This window comes from Ooceraea biroi, chromosome 11 (genome assembly GCF_003672135.1).
Source record: "Ooceraea biroi isolate clonal line C1 chromosome 11, Obir_v5.4, whole genome shotgun sequence".
Classification (NCBI taxonomy): Eukaryota; Metazoa; Arthropoda; class Insecta; order Hymenoptera; family Formicidae; genus Ooceraea; species Ooceraea biroi.
In genome coordinates, this window is record NC_039516.1 from 9,023,483 (window position 1) to 9,043,295 (window position 19,813).

The following is a 19,813-nucleotide window of genomic DNA, read 5'->3' on the forward strand; positions in this document are numbered from 1 at the left end:
CGATGAAACCTGAGCGAAATAACGGCAGGAGGAATTTGCGGTGGCGCGCGTCTCGTCGCGTGTGCGCGTTAATCTCGTGGAATTCGTCGGCTAGAAAACTGCCGCGTCGCGTGTCTCGCCTATTAAGGCCGTCGCCTACATGCTCTTAGTCGTCTTTGAGATTTCCGTCCCGCGGAAGCTCAACAGCTACAACGCGCGACAGCCCGACCGATTACGTCGACACGGGGTGAAATACGGTCCCCGAGAGGGAGAAGAGAGAAAGAGAGGAAAAACAACAGCGAGAGAGAACCTCTCCTCTCTGTCTCGCTCCGGGAGATTCTCGCATCTCCCTCCCGTCTCGATCACGTTTGTCGCGTCTCCCTTCGTGTCGCGGCGCTCGCTTCCGGCACTTCCGGTGTCACACGCCGTTGAGCACGCTCCACCCCTTCCAGGAGGCTGTGTACGTGTGTAAGGACCACGTCCGGCAAACCAGAAAGCATCCTAATTGTTGGTGCAACACCGGGGATCCCCCTCCGCGACGGTTCCCTCATTGTTGGGAGACCTCGTGTGTGTGTTTACGTGTGTTTGCAAGTGTCCCACCCGCGTGGGCCGCTTCCGACAGAAGTAATGTTGCATGGCGTGGAAAACACGAAAATATATACTAAAATGTACATATAATCTATTGACTAATGATATACCAAATTGCTAAAATTATCCGAGAGATATTCCGCTAAAATACCTACCAAGTGGTGGCTCTTCAACTCAATGCACGATTGCAAACAAACACTCGTGATCAAAGATTATCAGTCTCATTAGTAACGCGCGTCACAAACGAAAATCACGTCAAGTCCATCCGGTCTGTTGTATTGTTCAACAACGTCGTACAATACATCAACACAATCCCATTTAACATCCGAACAATTGTTTGCCATGTCACGATGTGGATACGTTATAACTTAAAGTCCAAATCGCTACCGTCCGTCCGACATACGAACAACTTTCTCTTTCTCAATCAGCTGACTAATTAATGCGCTTGACCGAAACGCGCCACCGTAAAGTCGGCAACAAATTCGGTCGCGATGGTGAGTTTCGCGTTAGGCAACGTTCGCGGCAATGTGCGTCTTGGAACGCGGAGGAACTTCCGTCGCGGTTGTGTTTCGGTACCCGGCCGTGCCGACCTCGCCGCGTTGCGCGGGCGAGGAATAATAATTGACTGAAGTGCTACTCACATTGTGCAATTTGTAGTAGAGTCCGCAAGCGTTGCAGACCGGCTCGCCAGCCTGGTTCCTTCGCCAGAGGGTCGTGGTGGCCGTCTTGCAGTTGGCGCAGCTGGTGCCCGCTCGTCTCGCCGCGCTCTGCAGCGACAGTTTTGGAAAAGAGAAGAAACAGATATCACACCCGTCACGGTGGCGTTTTCAGGCGATCATCGATCTCTAAGCTAGATTTAATCCTAGTAATATCAGGACACCTTCTGCAACTGCCGTTGACAACGTACCTTCTAACGACTGTTACGTAAAAGTTAGCTTTCGCGTTTTTCTTTTAATTACTTAGAGTTATTAGAAAAAACTTTGTTATGTGATCAAGAATATACACGACGTTCTTTAATGTCTGTACGACGTAGATAATAACACGTTTGATGTGGTAATAGAGAATATAAATATCTTTCCTGATGCTAGGATTAGATCTGTTTTATTTGTCGATAACTCCACCGACTCTGCTATTAATAATTCGTTTATCTATTTTATTTATCTTCGTATACATTATAGAATATTACACGAGAGACTGAAGAAATAGCGAGGAGACATTAGTACAATTACACATCCAGCAATATTCCAACGATACGCATACGTGACAGATTGATCCATTAACTAAATTTGCTTTCGTTTTATCAATTATCAAACGATCAGATCGTTACACACGTCAGTTCACATAAAAGCATGCTTACTGGAAGTGAGAGATGTTCTTATCGTGCATCACGAGTAAACGGAAACCCGAGGGAGCACCGCTCCAAGCTTCTCCTCGGACAAGTCGTTTCGAGAATCGCGCGGCGCATGAAAATCACGATCGGACTCGCGCCGCGCGAGAAAGGATTATGAAACGGCGCAAAATGCTCGCTCCGAGTGTACTCGAATCCGTCTACTCCCGCGCCGGAGGCGCATTCGATCCATCGGCTTACGGTGCGGAATCAAAAAGCCACGGGCTTGACGCGGGTTACCGTGACACATCAACCCCCCAAATCCATCCTCCTCCTATCCGCAGTCTGCCTGCCTGCCTGCCTGCCTGTCTGCCTGCTTGCTTGCCTGCTTGCCGGTCGAATTGACGGGTCCCTGACAAAGAGGAGGCGAATCGGTGGCAGAGAAGGAAGAAGCTCTAAGAAAAGCGTCTCCCATTCTCGAAGAGTGGGAAACTCGAAAACTCGGGGCCCCCGTATATAGAACCCGGTACACCTGTGCACCCTCATCGATGCATGCGAGTGGCAAACACTTAACGAAAAGAAGCGGGATCCACTTTATCCCTTAGGGACTAACCGCGGCTTATTTCCCCGCGTCCCGAACCGGCACGGCGCACGAACGCACTCTCGGATGCGGGAGGGAGAAGGGGGATGGGGGGCAGGTATCTCTGGATCCGTATTATAGCGCTCTTCCCCGACCCCTCTTCAGCTTCCACCTTTCACTTCTACCCTCGTCTTGCTCTTTCTCTCTCTCTTTCTCTTTCTCCTTCTGGTTCTTCCTGTTGAACCACTTAACCGTTAATGGACGATACTGTTACCGAAAACTATGCGCAGCAGATAAACCCTAGATGTGTCGCGCGGTCTGGTGGATCAAATTGGATATAGTGTCATTTAATTCTTATAAAGTGTCACACAATTAAAAATTTTCATTCTTATAAAGTATCACACATTTGAATCATAATCGCAAAATTAATATAATGAACCAAGGAATTTCCAAAAAATGTCAATTTCCATTGAAATTGTCAGATAACGTCTCTGAAACTTTGTTCCTCGCATTGAAACCTGATGCCGTTTCGAGCTTGCACACAAACTTAATGATACGATTCTCAAATATATTTTATTTTTCATTAATATGTTGTTAGTAATGTTTGATACTCTTGGTGTATGTGACTGATAGAATGAGTGTTTTACAAAGCCGATCACTGTGCCAGGATAATGGCGCTGATGGCGTGCACAAGATGTTTCTTTTCCAAGAGGCGCCCACCTTTGACCCTCCACTTTCGCCCTTCGTTCGCAAACCACTTAACCCCCCTCGAGATGACACTGCACCCTGGCACTCACCGAAGGCAGGGCACGCCGCGTCGGGCGAGACTATACCTGCGCCATTGTCGGCGAAAGCACAAAATACAGGGCGATCTCCCGCCCCCCCGGTTCACATAATGGCGAGAGCTTATTGAAATTTGTTTGAGCGAGAGGGATAACTCGCGCGTTCCCCGTGCAGGACAGAGAATTGCCCTCCTTTGTCCCGCCCTGTACGTTACGTCACACACAATGAACTTTGAGACAGTACCAAACGAGTGTCTCCAATTTTTTTCTTTCTCGCAACGCGCGTTCCTCGAGTTCCCCTCTTTCGGGTGCAGTCTCGCGTTCCGCCATCGATATTGAGGGACGAGTTCGCGGATCGTTGCGTGATCGAGTGTTCGGAGTTTCCGGGGTGGTCGGTGCGTGCCTAGCTATTGTACCGAATGTCGCGAAAAAAGCTACATGGAGGTTGAATAATAGACTGTCACCGTGTCAAATATGAATACCGTTATTCTTTCCGAATTTCTTCAGTTTCGCCATTTCCCGAATTTCAGTATGTAATTTTTCCTTTCCCCCGAACGTATCTCGCTACTAAAATATTTATCAATTGTCGCGCGACGAATTCTCCGTAGCGTCGTTCGAGTCCATCGTCCTTCGATCCATTTTTGTGCCGTCGTCCATCGCGAGAGAGAACGGACCCTTGTTTACCTCGAGAATGAAGCGCAGGGGTCGGCAGGCATGACTACAAGGGTTGGAGACGGGGGGAGGGAGCGAGAGAGGAGATAGGTAGGCACGGTGCGGTGTGTAATCATGCCTTATCGGGCGGATCTTATCAACCCTTGCGCACAGCAAAAGGGGTTCTGCGGGAGGGAGGAGAACGCGCTCGTTGCGGAGGGTGCCCGGGGAAAACCCTCCGCCCCGGAATCAATACGTGGAGAGCCACCTCATCAATATAGCCGGCCGCGCCACGCTATCTGCTCTAGATCTTTGACACCCTCGCTTCTCCGGAGCGGTCGGGGACGCGCCAAAAATCGTCGGCCAGCACCTACCGGTCGTTACGTCCTGCGGCTAATGGTTATTAAATGAGAACGCGGGGCGGCCTACCGAATTCAACTGTCCGAGGGATCATTAGCAAATGGAGAACAATTCGAAGACGATGAACGAGTAAGACGACGCGTGCAAAATACGATCATGCCACCAAGACAACCGAGAATGGATGAATGGATGATGTAAAAATACAGTTAACTGGAGTACCGAAGCGCAATTATTAGCATCTAATGTAATCTAATTTAATCCGTTCCCAAGTACAATAACACTTAGCGGTTATAGCGAAAATAGCGGATAAAAATAACACTCATCAGTTTTTTGTCTCGAATTACGTGGAGCAGCATATCCCAATTTAAACCCTTTGAAAAACAACAGGTGATACAAACAGGATTTTGCCGAAGGTATCGTATCGCGAGAGCACGGCGTCTTGATCTGAACGCAGGAATTGCGCTTCCTTTCATAAGTCGTGCGTGATCTCGACGTGTCGCTTTCTCGACGACGATCTCGGGGATACCTTCGCGCGAGAACGCCCGACTGGTCGGTCAACCAGACCCGTGCACGCATTGCTGGGCGATTAGATCCCTGAAAGAAGTTGGTCGTTCCCTCCCAGATGGTTAGTCCGGTTAGTCCCCGCAATCCGCGGGATGCGAGGAACCCGCGTGATCCTTCGCCGAGAGTCGATTCACGGGACTAGTCGCGGTCTATCCACGACGAATTTATTTATCTCGCGAGCATATCCCGCGAAAGACGAGCTCCCGGTAATTGCCTCGCGTATCGCAGAGGGTGAGGGACTCGCGCGGAGCTTGGACAATACTTTATCATCCGTTGCCGGACGCGTTTGGAACCGGTTGCCTCCAGAAGGCAGAGCCCCGGACACTGACGGATATGACATTTCTGAAGTTCGCGGCGATCTACGTTTCTCCCGTCCCTTTATTCCTATTTTATCTTCCTCCTCTTACTTTCTTTTTCCCGTGGCCGCTACCCTCGCCACCCCCTGTCCGCCTTCTTCGGCTTCGCAGTCGCTGTTTCTCTCTTTCTCGCTTTGCTTTTATCTTCTCTTCTTTCTCCTCCTTCTCCTCTTGGCGTTTCGACCTCGCATTTCCCTCGCTCGTTTTATTTCGCCCCCTCGTTGCCACCCCGTACGGCGTACATCGACTCGCCTCAACGTCTCGTGGAGAAGGAGGAGATGGAGGAGCCGAGGGAAAGAGGTCTTTCTCTCTTTCTCTGTCCCTCGGCGAATCGTACTTTTATTTGCTGTCGGTCTTCATGGCTCCTACGAGCCAGCGAGTTGTGCGAGCGAGACGACTCGGAGCGCGCGCGTCATTCTCGAAATTGAAAACTGGATTATCGGCTTCGACGTCCGGTCCGGCGACCAATTCGATGGGCGAGCTTGCGCTAGCATAGTCACGTGCTCAATGGCTTTCGGTCCTAAGATAGAGACGCAGTCTCAACTTTATTCAGTGCTGCCATTATGCCACGTGCCCGCCCCTTTGTGCGCGTTGGGCACCCGTCTAATGTAAGGATCGAGTTGTCTCCCTGCCTCCTTCTGGCAATCCGAACAACAAACTGACACGAAGAAACTACTTTCAGAGCATAACCATCAATAACATTGCGGTGATTCGATCAAGTTCGTTCGCGATAATGCGTTGGGAAACGTCGAATAATTCTCTCTAATGAAAATAACGTCTCCGATGAAGGCAGAAAAGACGATACTGCGACAAGGAGAGGCGATAGCAGGACTGTTACGTTGCTTATCGCGATAATACTTAATGCGCTAATCCTGTAAGAGGATGAAAACGAGACGCAAAAAAGAATACAGCTACCGATGTCGATACGAGTATATGAGATCGCGGGACCCGTTTGCCGGCCGGCCCATTACACGTTATTAATTAACCCGATATACTGATTAATGACCGGACTCGCGATAATTCTAATAATACTGCACGCAATGCTTGCGCTTCTCTGCGGAGCGACTCGAGAATCCCACAGAAAGTGCCCCAACCAATATTTCAACGGAGAGCGCAATAAAACCCGTTTTAACGTCACTCAGGCAGACAGAAACGTGTAAACAATCATTTCGAATATTATAATCAATTTTATGTTTTTACTATTTATCGCTAACATTATGTAACGTGACAATCAGTTTTCAAAGCGTTCTTAACTTGTTACTAATTGTTTAGCGCAGTAAATATTCTGCGAAGAATGTAACGAGTGTCCCGAGGGCGATATAAGCATGCCTTTCCCCCCGAGACATCCATGGAATTAATAATAATCAAATTAGCCCTCGATGATTAATGATTTTGCGACGATGCCTCGTCGCGCTCGCACTGATCTTCATTTGCCATGGGATCGTTGCTCGTCTATGCGCATCAGGTTCGATCGACGTTTCGACAATAATTATGTACTCGGTGCGTGTCGCGTGTCACTGCCGATCGATAACGCGCTGACAATTAACTTTGAAAAATCGTTCTCTGGCTTGCGTACCGGTTCCAGCGCGCGCGCGCAGATTGCCATAGTCTCTCTCGTTCTCCGACTGAAAAATACACGGTGTCTGGTGTCGAAGGGGAATTCTTCGGAGATTTTCGGGAATCCAGATGAATAATTTCCAACATCAACAACTATCAAAGTGTCTTTAATTGTGTCTCTCAAGTGTGAGTAAAAATTTATTTTGATGTAAGACGTTTTGGGGATCGTGAAAAATCTGTCTTGCCGAGCGACGATCACCCACTGATGAGCCCGAGTCTCAAGGGGTAGCTCGCTCAAGATGCACGTGCAGGATCGACGACGAAATCGGTCGTGATTTTTCCGCGCGGCCGCAGGTCCGCATTGCGCGCGAGTAAACTATCGTTTTACGAGCGTAGCCTCGATAACGATCTTCGTGTATCCTTGACTAAATCGTGACTAGAAGCGGCAGGGAGCGGGCGCACAGCGCAACGGCTATACACGCTCGGATACAAACATTGTTCTCCGCATCGGGATACAAATTGCTCGTACGGCGCAGCGGCGGATGCCGGCGATGGGGTGGAATAAATAATAGGGGGCAGGGGTGTGTGGCAGATACAGAGAAACGAGAGAGAGAGAAAGAGGGTTAATTCTCTCTTCTGCCTGTTCTCCGGCGTTGCTCCTCCTCGTCGTGTTCCTCCTTTCTCTCTCGTCGAACTCCTTCAAGACAACTCCTCGATCGCGCGGAAGGAGCGTGCGCTTGCTTTTATTATTATTCGAAAGTAGCCGCGCCGGATTCCGTTCGAGATCGTCGCGCGCGAGCAATCTTCCCGTGTTCGGCTGCAAGGGAGCAGCACTTTTGTTGTACTCGCGCGCGACCGATTTCGTCGTCCTCGCGAGGTCGATTCGAGAAGCTCTCGATATCATACGGATGACGTAATCTCTCTTCCCCTCTCTCTCTCTCTCTCTCTTTCTCATTCTGCGTCTGCCAATCTTTCGAAGACTCGCGCGAGCACGTGGGCCGAAATGGCGGAAGCCGCGAGAACACCAGTCTCCGTCTGGCGAGCGACGATATCTCGGGTCCCCTCGGGGAAGCGCGCCCCCGAGGCGGCGTGCGTGTAATACGGATAAATACGCGGCACGTCGTCGTGGTACATACTCGGCAACCCGCGCGCTCGCAGCAGCACAGCAGCCTGCACGCTCGTGTGCAACCGCGTGTGCGCGCGGTCCAGGCATATAATATAATGCGCCGATGCACGGTATCGCGCGCGGAACGGGCGCGCGCGCGAGCGCACACGCGCGCGCTTGTGACTGTGACAAGTAGTGGTACCACATTCCTAACACTAGCGCGCGATCCGGCCGCTCTCGGTGCACGGCAACGTGCACACATAGCCTCCTCCCCCGCTTCCTCTTCCTCCTCCTGCTTCGCCACCCTTTACCTGTCTCTCCCCCTCGCCCTCCCACTGTTTTCCTCTCCGTCCTTTTCTGTCTCCCTGCCCCCCTCGCCCTTTCTCGCGCAGCCGATCTAGGATGGGGTACGAACAATGCTCGGATCCGTGCAAAAAGTGCACGAAACCGAATCGGTGGGTGGTGGTGCCCCGAATCGGTTTACCGGTTTCTAAAAGTCGATTGACGATGGTAAAGAAAGGAAGCACGAAAGCGCCGTAAATACACGTAAACTAATTTATAGTAAAATTATTTTTGCAAGTGATATTAAGGTGATTCAGAATGTGCGGTTGTTCCAGTTTTAAAGGAACGATACATTTTCCACGGCTGCGAGTCGGTCGATCAACCTCCTCGACAGCGTCCTTAATCTTCCGCTGCTCTCGGATAAATTCTCTCTCGGGGCTTGTGAATTCAGCGGATAATCTCCACGCGCGGAATCGCGGCGGGCATCCGCCACCGTTAAAACCGTCGCAAATCACGGTCTCGGAAACTGAAAGTAATTTACAATTACCATTCGCACATCCGAGTGACTATACGCTCTAAAAAGAGTTTTTTAAGTAAGTGGCACGAAGCGGTGCATGCCGACGTCATGTCTTTCGCTGAGGGCTCGAGGACGTGGCGCCGATGAGAAACGTGGAAAGTAAGGTCACGCGTACGCGCGTCTCGCATTAACGCGATAAACGATTGCACGCCTCCGCCGTCGCCGTATCCAATGTCTTTCCGATTTTTCTGCGACTCGGCGAGACCCGCAATTACATATTCCGCGCGAAATCATCCGTTTATTGAAGTCTCAAGGACACCCCGTGCCACGTATATTACAACGTTCCAAGAATCGTGGAAAGTAAGGTCGTTCGCTCTATGCATGTCGTATGCATACATTAAGTCCTTCTAATTCCGCTTTATCGCGTAGGTGCGTGCATGCACGCGCGCGTACGGCAGTGTACTTGCATAATTACCCAATTAATCGCGCTCGATCATCGAACGAGTAATAGAATGATGTTTTATAATTACGCGCCTTTCGCAATTTCACAAGCGTTCAACGCGCACGTCCAATGCGTGACGAGGACTGCGGGAGGCTCTGGTCCCTTTTACATTAAAGTATATTCCCTAACGGCATTAACAATCATTCAACGATAAAAAAAGCTTCGCTGATCCCAGATCCGTCGATCGCGCTAATCGTTGGCGACAACGTAGTTATTGCCAACGCGGACGAACGTTTCTCCCCGGCGTGTACGCGACTTGGTCGATTCGTCATCCAGCTAAATTAATATTCGCGATCGGCGATTCAGCATCGCGGGAAACGGGGTCACGCGTGTTCGGCGTGTCCCACGCCGGCGCGGCGGTGGACTCGGGAGGCTGCACGCGTTCCACAAAGTGCATCGCGCGCGCGGCTCGATCTCGCGGTATATCGATATACATATAGTGTGTGCAGCAGCGGGAGAAAAAGAGAGAGACAGAGAAAGACAGGGACGTCGGGGTGGTCGGGGGGAAGGGCGGAGGAGAGGAGAGGCACGACCGAGAGAGCGAGAGAACCTAGCCATTTACCGGCGCGCTGCTACCATGGAGTGTAGTAGCCAATCTATATGATAAACAGCCTGTGTTAGGCGCACACGCGCGCAACCGCGTGTACGTACGCGCGCGCACCGGCTGCCCGGTTAAGCATCCGCGCTGCCGATCTGCGCTTTCTGTCACTCTCCCGGTCGTTCGGGGCCCTACGGTCCCCGTGTCACCCCGGGTCACCGTGTCACGATGGATCGCATGCTCGAAATCGTATCTTTCCGCGAGATAAGGATCGCGAGCCGATGATAAGATCGCCGATTTCCTCCTGAGAATGCCGTCGTGCGACGATCGTCGCGGATTTCGCGCGATGCAGCAGCGCGAGGCGGGTATTGCATCGATGATATTTACCAGAGAAAATGCATTATAATTGGCACGCCATTATGCGCTTAAGTAAAGTTGTCTCTTGCAGGTAATCGCGCTTGGCCCCGAGCTATTAAACTAAACGCGGCTCTCGCGTCACAGCGTCGCCGATTAAAATTACGTCTGACATATAATGTTCCTCGTGGAAGGATTAATGTTACGGTAGAAATGTCACGCGCTGTGCGCATCATCGCGCGTTTACAACTTTTACGAATAAAGTTTGGTACGGTGAGTTTTCCCTCGGATCAATTGTACTCATTTTGAGAAGAAATGAGCTTTCCTATCAAGCCGATCGTGAGAATTAGAGAACTTTGACGCAATAGCAACGCGCAAGTCAGCCGATGCGAGCCGGTAGATCTGAGATTTCTATCGGCGCGTATTATCGCATCGCGCGATACTATCGCGACGATTATTATTACGACAAAGCGCGGGCGGGCGTCTTGCCGCCGTTTTATTTAACGGCGCAAAAGTGTCTGCGCGCTCTTGCCGGCTTGCTCACTCGCTCGCTCGTTCGCTATTCCGGAGAAGCTGAAACGAGACATTGAACAGACCTTGGTCGGGTAACCAACCTTTCACTCATCTTCCATCCACATGGAGAACGCGCACGGAGATCGACGAGGCAAACGATTTTCACCGTGCACACTCCATGACGTAGCGGCCACGCCATTCCGCCGATTGACTCTGCCTTTCTAATAGCGCCGCTGGCCGATCGCCGGCTCGACCAGCGCAGCCAAAGAATTGCTCGAATTGTTCGGAAATAATAATGGCCGCCGCTCCGCCACGGACGGATTTTATGATATTGCGCCGGTGTTACGTCACGCGGGATAATTATCCGCTCGCCGGCTGAAAGACGCGTCATTCCGCTCGTGGGAGATTGCCACTTTGGCATCGAATATCAATGGCAATCGCGTTATTACGCTGTAATAATTATGTTGTTACTGCGACGTGATAAGTCGCTCGTATTGCAACGTGATAAGCAAATCGCATTAATTATTACGAGTACATTAGGTACACTTCATGAAGATGTATTCTGGTCGCGTACCGGATTAACGTCGACGTCGCCTGTGGTCTACACTGCAATAAATCGTCTTCCCTCGTGTATTTTTTCCGGCAATTAATAGTCGATTAGCCGACAATAAGTGCGAAACGAATCATGCTGTTCCGACATTTTGTTAAACCTTTTCTTTCTGCTTGAATTAATTCTGTGATTCACAGAAAAGGATGCCCGATAAAAATTGATTGATCACAGTTAATCCAATATCGTATACGTTGCATTTACGTGATTTGCAACGGACATGCTTCAGCGAACCGCGTACAACAATATCTCGATACATATGGACTTGTTTGGATTAATTTCGAGGAACAATCGCGACGGGATGAATCCACGGTACGGGAATGTCGGGACCCACGGAGACGGCAATAAAGGATGCAGGTGATTCGAGATACGAGAAGGCGAGCACGAGCGATCTCGCGCGCGCGCGTGTCCCGTGCACACACCCACATGCCCGAATACAGTGTTACATGAACGCTCGCGAGTAAAGGCTCCTGCACACCCGACCGTGTTGGCACTTGCGAAACGATTTCGCGACATGCATAAAGTCCCAGTTATACAGTTGAGAAAGAGAGAGAGAGTATCATCTCACTTCGCAGACCCGAACTTGCCCTCGAGCCCAGAGTCGTTCCATTTCGATAAATTAGAGTAGACGTTGTTACGACGATCCTACTCAACCGGTCGTTTTATTCGATTGAGCGATCTCGCTTTCAACTCGGCTTTAATTCGGCAAATGGAAATCATAAGCCACGGTCGCGCTTAGCTCCGGCAAGATCCGCGCGCGTGACTTGCGCCTTGTATAATGCCGGTTGCCAGTACGACACCCGTTTCGACGAAACGCAGTGTGCAGGAACTTTAACGACCTCCTCCTCTCTCTCTCTCTCTCTCTCGTTCTCTCGCTCTCTCCCGTGTACGCTCGCGCTGCCAGCTCAGGCCGAACACGAGAGGAGGAGGAGGAGGAGAGCCTCCGCGCGCTCGCGGTGAATTTATTTAAATTGCGAGCAATGTTCCACCGTGTTCAGCAGCTTCTTCTGCCCCGGCGCAATCGAAATCGAGCAAAACGAACCGGCGAGCGAAGTCGATGGCGTGTAGCGGGTCGTCGCCAGTTTATAAGGCGGGGAGAAGCCGGACGGTGGGTCGCCCCGGTAGGACGACGGGAACCGAACCACCTCCGTAGTGTGTGTGTCTTTGTCTCTCTCTCTTTCTTCGTTTTTTCTCTTTTTTTTCTCTCAGTCTTCTTTGTCGTTTCGCCTCTCGTTCGCTCCGCTTAAACGAATCACCCCCGTGAGAACCGCTCGTCGATGACGGCGGGCTTCGGGGCCGGCCGAGAACGCAACGGCAGAGACAATAGGCTGGGCTGCGAGTTGATTGATAATACGTCAGGGAGATATGTATACCTCGGTAAATTGGCGCGAAAGTGTTTCACTCCGCTCGTGCGCGCGGAATCGCCATAGGTTTCTCCCGAGTCTCGCGTATACGCTCGAAACTCCCCGCGCCGTCTCTCGCGGATTGCCGTGTCGCTACTACGTCACTACTGCGCTATTTCCTTATTTTATGGTTATAGAAACTGAAAGGCACGGGAATTATAATAAATGGCTTCTCCCGCCAGGCGATTTGCTACTCTACCAGGCGAATAACGCGCCGCTAATTGTCAGCCTTTCAATCAGGCCGGCGAAGCGATGCAAATGATCCGTTACTCGGCTCGCGCGAGTACTTTTGCGCTCGCCACTTGTGCATTGTCGAGATTACTCGCGACGGGACGGTCACGGTTACGCGGACTCGTTGCACGAGTCTGCTGATTTTTTCTCGCGAGTATCCGGAGAAAATGCTCGTCGAATGAGAGATGCTTCCTCGAGGATTCCCGGCGATGCTTGAACGGTGGTTGCGCGCCGCGAGCGCGCCGGAGCATAATCGACATTATCTCGTGAAAATGAGCGATCGCGTCTCGCCCTTGTACATCTCGGATCGGCCGACGTCGCCGCTCGCTCGGCGGGCATCGTCCGGCGATTTTTGCGAATGAGTCTATATACGGCCGGGCGATATCATTAAATAGATACCCAGCAGCTATCGAGCCGGTTTCCGGCTCACCGTGCACACGACGCGTGCGCGCGTCTTACGTGCCGTGTAATTGCGGCAATCCGGAATGCATCCACCGGCTGCAACCGGCAACAACTATCTCTCCCGGCGCAGCTCGAGTGCGCTGCTCAAATCGAACCACTACATTATCTAATTGCGTTAATTTATTATTCGAGCCGATTGAGCTGCGTAAAAAGAATATTATCGGCGGTACACGAGCGTAACGCACGGCTCTCGTTCTCGTCCGTACGAGGATGTATGCGTAAGGTGATCATACTTATTCCGCAACGAATGTATATTAGCGAGTGATTTAATTGGGGAAAATCTCCGACATACATCGCGTTTATTTTCCTCGGAATTTCTTTTTACGAGTTATACACGTAGAATGAAAGGGGAACGTACTGATCAGAGAAGAGAGAGGCGCGCATAACGGTCCGCAGTTCGTACGGACGGGAACGACAAAATAAACAAGCGTGTAATTAGCTGACAGCACGTGGAAGTCTCGGCTTAGAGCCATCCAGGCGTATTCCTAACCGCGAGGCATAACCATGAACTCCTGTTAAACGAAGGTTACGAGTCCTGGATGTTCTAGAATAAATTCATATCGGATGGAAGGTGGATTATCCTGAAATGGGGCAGCTTTCTCCGCCTCTAAATTTCCAGCTTAGAAATCATACCGCTTCCTTACTCCGCGAGGCCGTAATAAAATGAATTATTTCATTGGAGAAGTATCTACTCCGGTATTAAGTACATTTCGACATTATTATTAGAGTTTTCCACGAAGAACCGGAATTCTATCAAGACTTTCCCGCGTGTCGCCCGGAGCGGAACGTGGCTGGTGAGAGGAAGACGAGAGGGAAGCGAAGGGGAAGAGAGAGACGGAAAGAGAAGAGAGAGAGAGAGTGAGAAAGGGACGAGGCAGAAAAGAGCGAGGGGGTGGAGAGACGAGAATGCATTCGCATACGAAATAAAGTGGCGTATTTACACGGTGAGATCGCAGTATACATACGTACGGCCGACTGTAAATTACACCGTAAATCGTGGGGTGTTATTTGACCGGAGAGGAAAGGAGGATCGTGCGCGCGCGCCCGCGCGAGGCCCGACGAGGACGAAGGATGAGAGTCGGCCAGTGCGAGAAGGAAAAGAAGAAGGAGGAGAAGGCAAGAGAGAAGGTGCAACGACGGCAAAGTTTATGGAGCGCGAGATGATTTACGGGACGATAGTTGAAAACAAGTCTCACGGATCAAAAGACGTGTAAATTGCCCGGTTATGCACCACGGACGTCTCACGTCCGCGCGCTCTGCCTTACGCTGCCAGACAATGGGTTAATAACACGTGGCCGCGTTAATTATGCATTCAAATACATATTAGAGACTGGCGAAAGTGCCCGCCCGCAGGCGAATTTCAATTTGTTTGCTTCGCGGAATTAAGCCGTTCGTCACCGTCTTCGCCAATAAACGTTGCGAAAAATTATAACTCATTACGTCCGTTTCTCTCGAGAAAAATGAATTAATTAACGCAAGAATTTTGTCTGTTCAATTACACGATAATCTTAAATGCTGTTATAATTATTATTATGACGTGTCAATTATTGTACTTGTCTTTTCACGGAAAGGATTAAACTTGGAAATCGAAACATCATTAGGAAAGCCGTGCCTGTAATACGGTCAAACATTTTTGATTGTTACTCGCGAAAACTTGTTTACGCAGTCGTCCAATTGACACGAGAGGTTTCGGTATGTAAATTTTCCAGCTTTCACGCGTCGCTCGACAGGTTTTATTGTGGCTTTTTAACAAGGTGACAAGACTTTGCGCTGGAAGCCGTTCAGCCCTCTAAACAAACATAAAGCTGCTGGACGCTCGTTAGTTATTGCGGCAGCAGGAAGCGCTTCGTACGATCGAGCGAATCGTTACAATGCGCAGTGACACGAGAATGCATCCGAACGTATCGCGGTATACCCGCGAACAACCTGTTTACCTGGTGCGAAGGGCCGCATAATTATCTTCCTTTTTCACGCTCTCGGTGTTGCGCGTTATGCGGCGCGCAGCGAACAGCACGCGCAAGCTGAGTGAGGTAGCGCGAAGAATTACTCTGCAATTTGACTGTCACACAAAAATACGCGCTAAATTCAATTCGATTCGCGAGGAAGCCGCGAGTTTCAATTAATTAAACAAATCGCGCGTAACGCATGCGAGAAATTGCTCCTGCAATTTTCATCCCCTGCGCCAGGTAATTCATCGCGATCACGCAATCGTTATAATCGTGACTGCGGAACTAGAAAGCCGATGATTCACCGATGGATTTTTTTCTCGGATTTCTGTTTTCCGCGCTCGCGCACGGAAGCGGATACGTGATCGTGCGGGACGAAACGAGCGTACGAGATCGAGATTAACAGCGGAGTAAGAGAGGGGCAAAGGGTTATTTACAAATGATAATGCAATTAGTCTCGCGTCGGTCAGGACAACGCGGTTTCTTCGGAAGCGTTTATTCCGCTCCTGATTTGGCCTCCTCGCTGGCACTCGGCCCCGACAACGGCAACGGCAACGGCAACGGCTGCGTGGGCAGTGAATTACGAGGTGAGCCCCCGGGGCGCGCTCCAGAAGAAGGCGTGCAGGAGAAAAAAGGGCGCGCACGCAGCTACTCTCCGCGCTGCTTGTTTCAATGGAGCATAAATAAAAATTGTCTCCCTCGCTACCGAAAACTGCTGCTGCTGCTGTTTCTGCGGCCGTCGTTGCCGGCTGCTGCGGCTTTTATTTCGCGACCGCTTGCATTTTCAACCTTTGTTCGATGCTCTAAGCGCGAGGATGGCACGTGAGATCGTCGCGAAAAGCCATTCGATAGTGGGTAAAATCGAGCGACGAGATGTCGTTTACCGAGACGATGAAGCTGTTGCTGATTGTTACTGAGAAGATTGACTGGCAGTAAAGGGAGAAAAGAATACTGCAGAAATTCGAAGCGCGCCGGATCGCGGTACCAATGCTACATGAAATTCTAGTAGGATGAATGTCAAGAATGGGCTGTGCATCTCTGTATCAATCTTCAATTTATGAGTATGACTTTATTTAACCGTTCATAGTTACTATGTTTCGTTGGACAATATTCTAGATTTGATTTGTGCCGAGAACGCGAGACGCTCTGTCTCCCTTTTCCGTCACAGTTGAGTTTTTTCACGTATCTTTTATCTTCAATATTGTGAATAATCGTCATCACACGCTTCGCTTTGATGATTATTGTGATTACAAAAACTGGGCAAGTTTCGACACCGCTTAATTGAAATTACAATCGCTGTTTCCGCGACACCTAGTGCCTTATTAACACCCGTTGTTCATAAAAGAGATAATAATCATTTAATATCTATAAAATTGCATAGCGATAGCAGATTAATCGTCATGATATTTATAATGCTTCTGTGTTGCTGTTAATCATCACGCAGATAACTTTGTGCGAGTAATATCTCAGGATTAGCTTCGCGTATCACTGAGAAATCTGAGAGATCGAACGAATCCTCTTTCCCTGCGTGATTAAATGAAAATACAAGAGATGCATCTACGTCTCTCGCTTATAAAGAATTAATAGCGGCGTCGTTCGAGAGATTTATCTCGCGACCAGCACTCACAGACGATCGCGTGGCGACTTCATTTTCCGCGCCTCGTCGTAGCTCGCACACTCGCTCGCTCGCTCGCGGATATTTATACGCGCGTCTCCCGCGCGTACACGGCTTTCCACAAGGATAGGCATCTATAATTCAAGGCGTTACAAGTAAACGATCCTGGAATGACATAAATCACGGCGCGCTGAATCCTTCTCAACAACTCAACGTGAAGCCCGAAGTTTCGTTTCTCCTTCGCTCACGGCGAGGTGACGACGTCTATGACTAAATCGCATTGTCTTCGTTAATCGAGCTTCGAGGAAACGCCAACAATTGCTTTTGCATAAATCCTCGCTACCTTGAGAGAGAGGAATCGCGTTTCGACGAGAATCCTGATGGCCACGAATCAAACCAATCGCGAATCAACGTTATTTAACGTTACAGGTAATAAAACACGGAAACTTTGTTATTATCGATAATAATTTTTACATTATCGCTGTGAATTAATTCGTTCAATTTCCGGCGAGATAAGCAAGAGTCCGAGAAAAACCCAGCATTTCCTCGCTACAAAGACTCGTATAACGAGACGAGCGCAAGGTGCACCTCCACGAATATCACAACCGGGCGTGCCGCTTGGCGCTCCCAACGTGTGCCGTTAAATTATAGTTGTTTTGCGCGATTAAGCGCGTTGCGTATTTGCATGCGAGACGGCTGATTATCATCTGAAAATGCCGTGGCGCGGCATTGCTCCGCCGAAAGGGACACGTATTCGCCGCTGAAAGCCGCGAACGCGCTTTTTCACGGTCCGACAGGCATTGACCGTGTGCCACTTGATACACTTAACGGGAACGCGACCAATACCTGGCGATGCTGAAACAACCAGTGTCGACGTCCTGCTCGGAAGAAGGGAAACGTCGTACGCGCGCTCAGGACACTCGTCCTCTCGTCTCACCGCGCGGTAAAATCTCCTTCTCGCGCGCCGTCCTTCCGTCGCTCTCACAAGGAGGATAACATTGATTCCTCCAGCCTCGACGCGATACACGCCACGATACAACAACGTGCAATTAATAGCGATCGCGATTGCCTCTCCATCGCGCGCGCGCGCGCGCGCCGGTCGAAAAAGTCGACGAAGCTCGTTCCCGTTACTCCTTGCAACCGTGGAACGCGGTGATTGCGGCGCGCGTCAATACTTTTGCCACACAATAATCTATCGCGATACAGCGTACCGTGACGCAATATTTTATTACACATTATATCCGGCGAGCGTCATCGACACGACTTCCCGGCTCCCTGTAATTTCGCTGACAGGCAAATTGCCGCGTTGCGCACTCCGGCTCGTGGTAGCGATTTTTACCTCTCATCCTCCTCTGTCTTCTCCTCCTGCGTGGCGGAGGAGAGGAGAGGAGAAGTGGATACTATGGCCGATCCGCAGACGAGGAACCGGCGACGCGCGGTCGACCAACGGGAGACAAATGGCCGTAAAACGAGCGCGCTAATGATCGGGAAAATCGCTGCTTATTGAAAAGCATTAGATTACGGACGAGCGGCGAGACGAGACGCGCCGCGGCCGTGCCGGCTTGAGAGCGAGCGCGAGCGCGTGCGGACGGATAATTGCGATCCGCGCGCCGTAATCTGCAGTTGGATAATATATGGTATGATACTATCCCTGGCCGCACGATTACCATACACTTAATCCGTGTGGATGTGCGCTCACACGCGCGCCCGCGCGCGTACACACGGACGTAAGTCAGTGCGCTTAGCCACGTCGATGCCACTTTAATGGCATCATCATCCGCGCCGATAATCAGCGCGCGAAGCCGCCGTGCATCGCGATCGCATCGGATCTCGCTAATTTCTGCTGTTCCGTAATGCTCGCGATAATGATATTGAGTATAAATCGATCGCCGATCGATCGAGATGACCGCTCGTCGCGGGACGACGGGACTTGCTTCCCGCGATGACGATCGTCGATCGTTATCGCGTCTCTCACATTTCGACGACGTCGTCCCGAAGCTTATTTGCAGCGTCGCGCGCGACCGCGGGAAATATATCGATACGCGAATACCCGGGCGTACTTACGTCAGTGTTCTTAATAGCGGTCGACTGCCCGTTGATGGTATCAACGTCGTTAACGTCACCGGGAGCACCGCGCTCTCGCATTTCAATAATTCAGTTAATTCTCTCTCGTGACATACTAGATAATTAAATTAAATAAGCACGTTACCGTGCCGGTGAGCGTCGTATCTTTCTGTCATTTTTCTTCCGAGAGCGGTTTACCTTACGCGCACACGCGCACGCGTGAACGCTACTAGCACACGTGCGAAATATCGGACACGCACTTATGACCATCGACGACTTTGTGCCAGTGAGCGTAACTTTGACGCGGGACACCCTTCGACGCCTCGTGTCAATAATTAACGAGCGCCATACCTTTCAGTGAGCCAAAACGAGTACGAGCCACGCTTCTCGGTCTGCCCATGAGCGACTATAAACGATCTCCGCGATTCCCGGCCGTCGTGGAAATTAAATCGAGCGCATTACCGTCGTACGGGGGCCGATCTCTCGGCCGCGATCCACGCGCGATAGCATGCAAATGCACGTCGCCCTACAAAGTGTCGATTCCCTCGGCCCGGATAAATGACCGCCGGATGTTCCCGCCCGGATCGTCGATTTCGTATGCTCTAATGAACTCCGCTCCGTGGAACTCGTCAAGAAAATCGTCGCGAATCTTCGAGGAAAAACGACTCGTTAATTAATTCGCGAAGGAAAAAAAACCGGTTCGCTATATAAAGACTTATTAGAAATTCACATTCTTGCAATTTTATCGATGAATCTATGTACATATTCCCGCGTGATAAGATTGCTCGGCACTTTGCCAGAAGCAAGGACAGTTTCGAGAATTCGTGCGAATCGAATTGCGAGTTTGATCGGTACAGAGTGAGAAACGCAAACGTGTAATTTTCGGGAATATTCAGTTGCTGCGTCGACATTTTGTGCGAGAATTATTCG

The 19,813-nt window shown here is 50.4% G+C and overlaps 1 protein-coding gene across 3 annotated transcripts in view; it reads right to left on the minus strand.

Moving 5' to 3' along the window:
* The window catches only part of LOC105280593 (GATA-binding factor C), a 78,958-nt gene that overhangs the window by 15,275 nt on the left and 43,870 nt on the right, over nt 1-19,813 (minus strand). For 2 of the 3 annotated variants that reach the window (XM_026973551.1, XM_011341243.3), the window contains exon 5: nt 1,209-1,343. In XM_026973551.1, coding sequence (XP_026829352.1) covers nt 1,209-1,343 — 135 coding nt within the window. The remainder of the gene's footprint in view (nt 1-1,208; nt 1,344-19,813) is intronic. The other variant, XM_011341244.3, reaches the window with a different exon arrangement.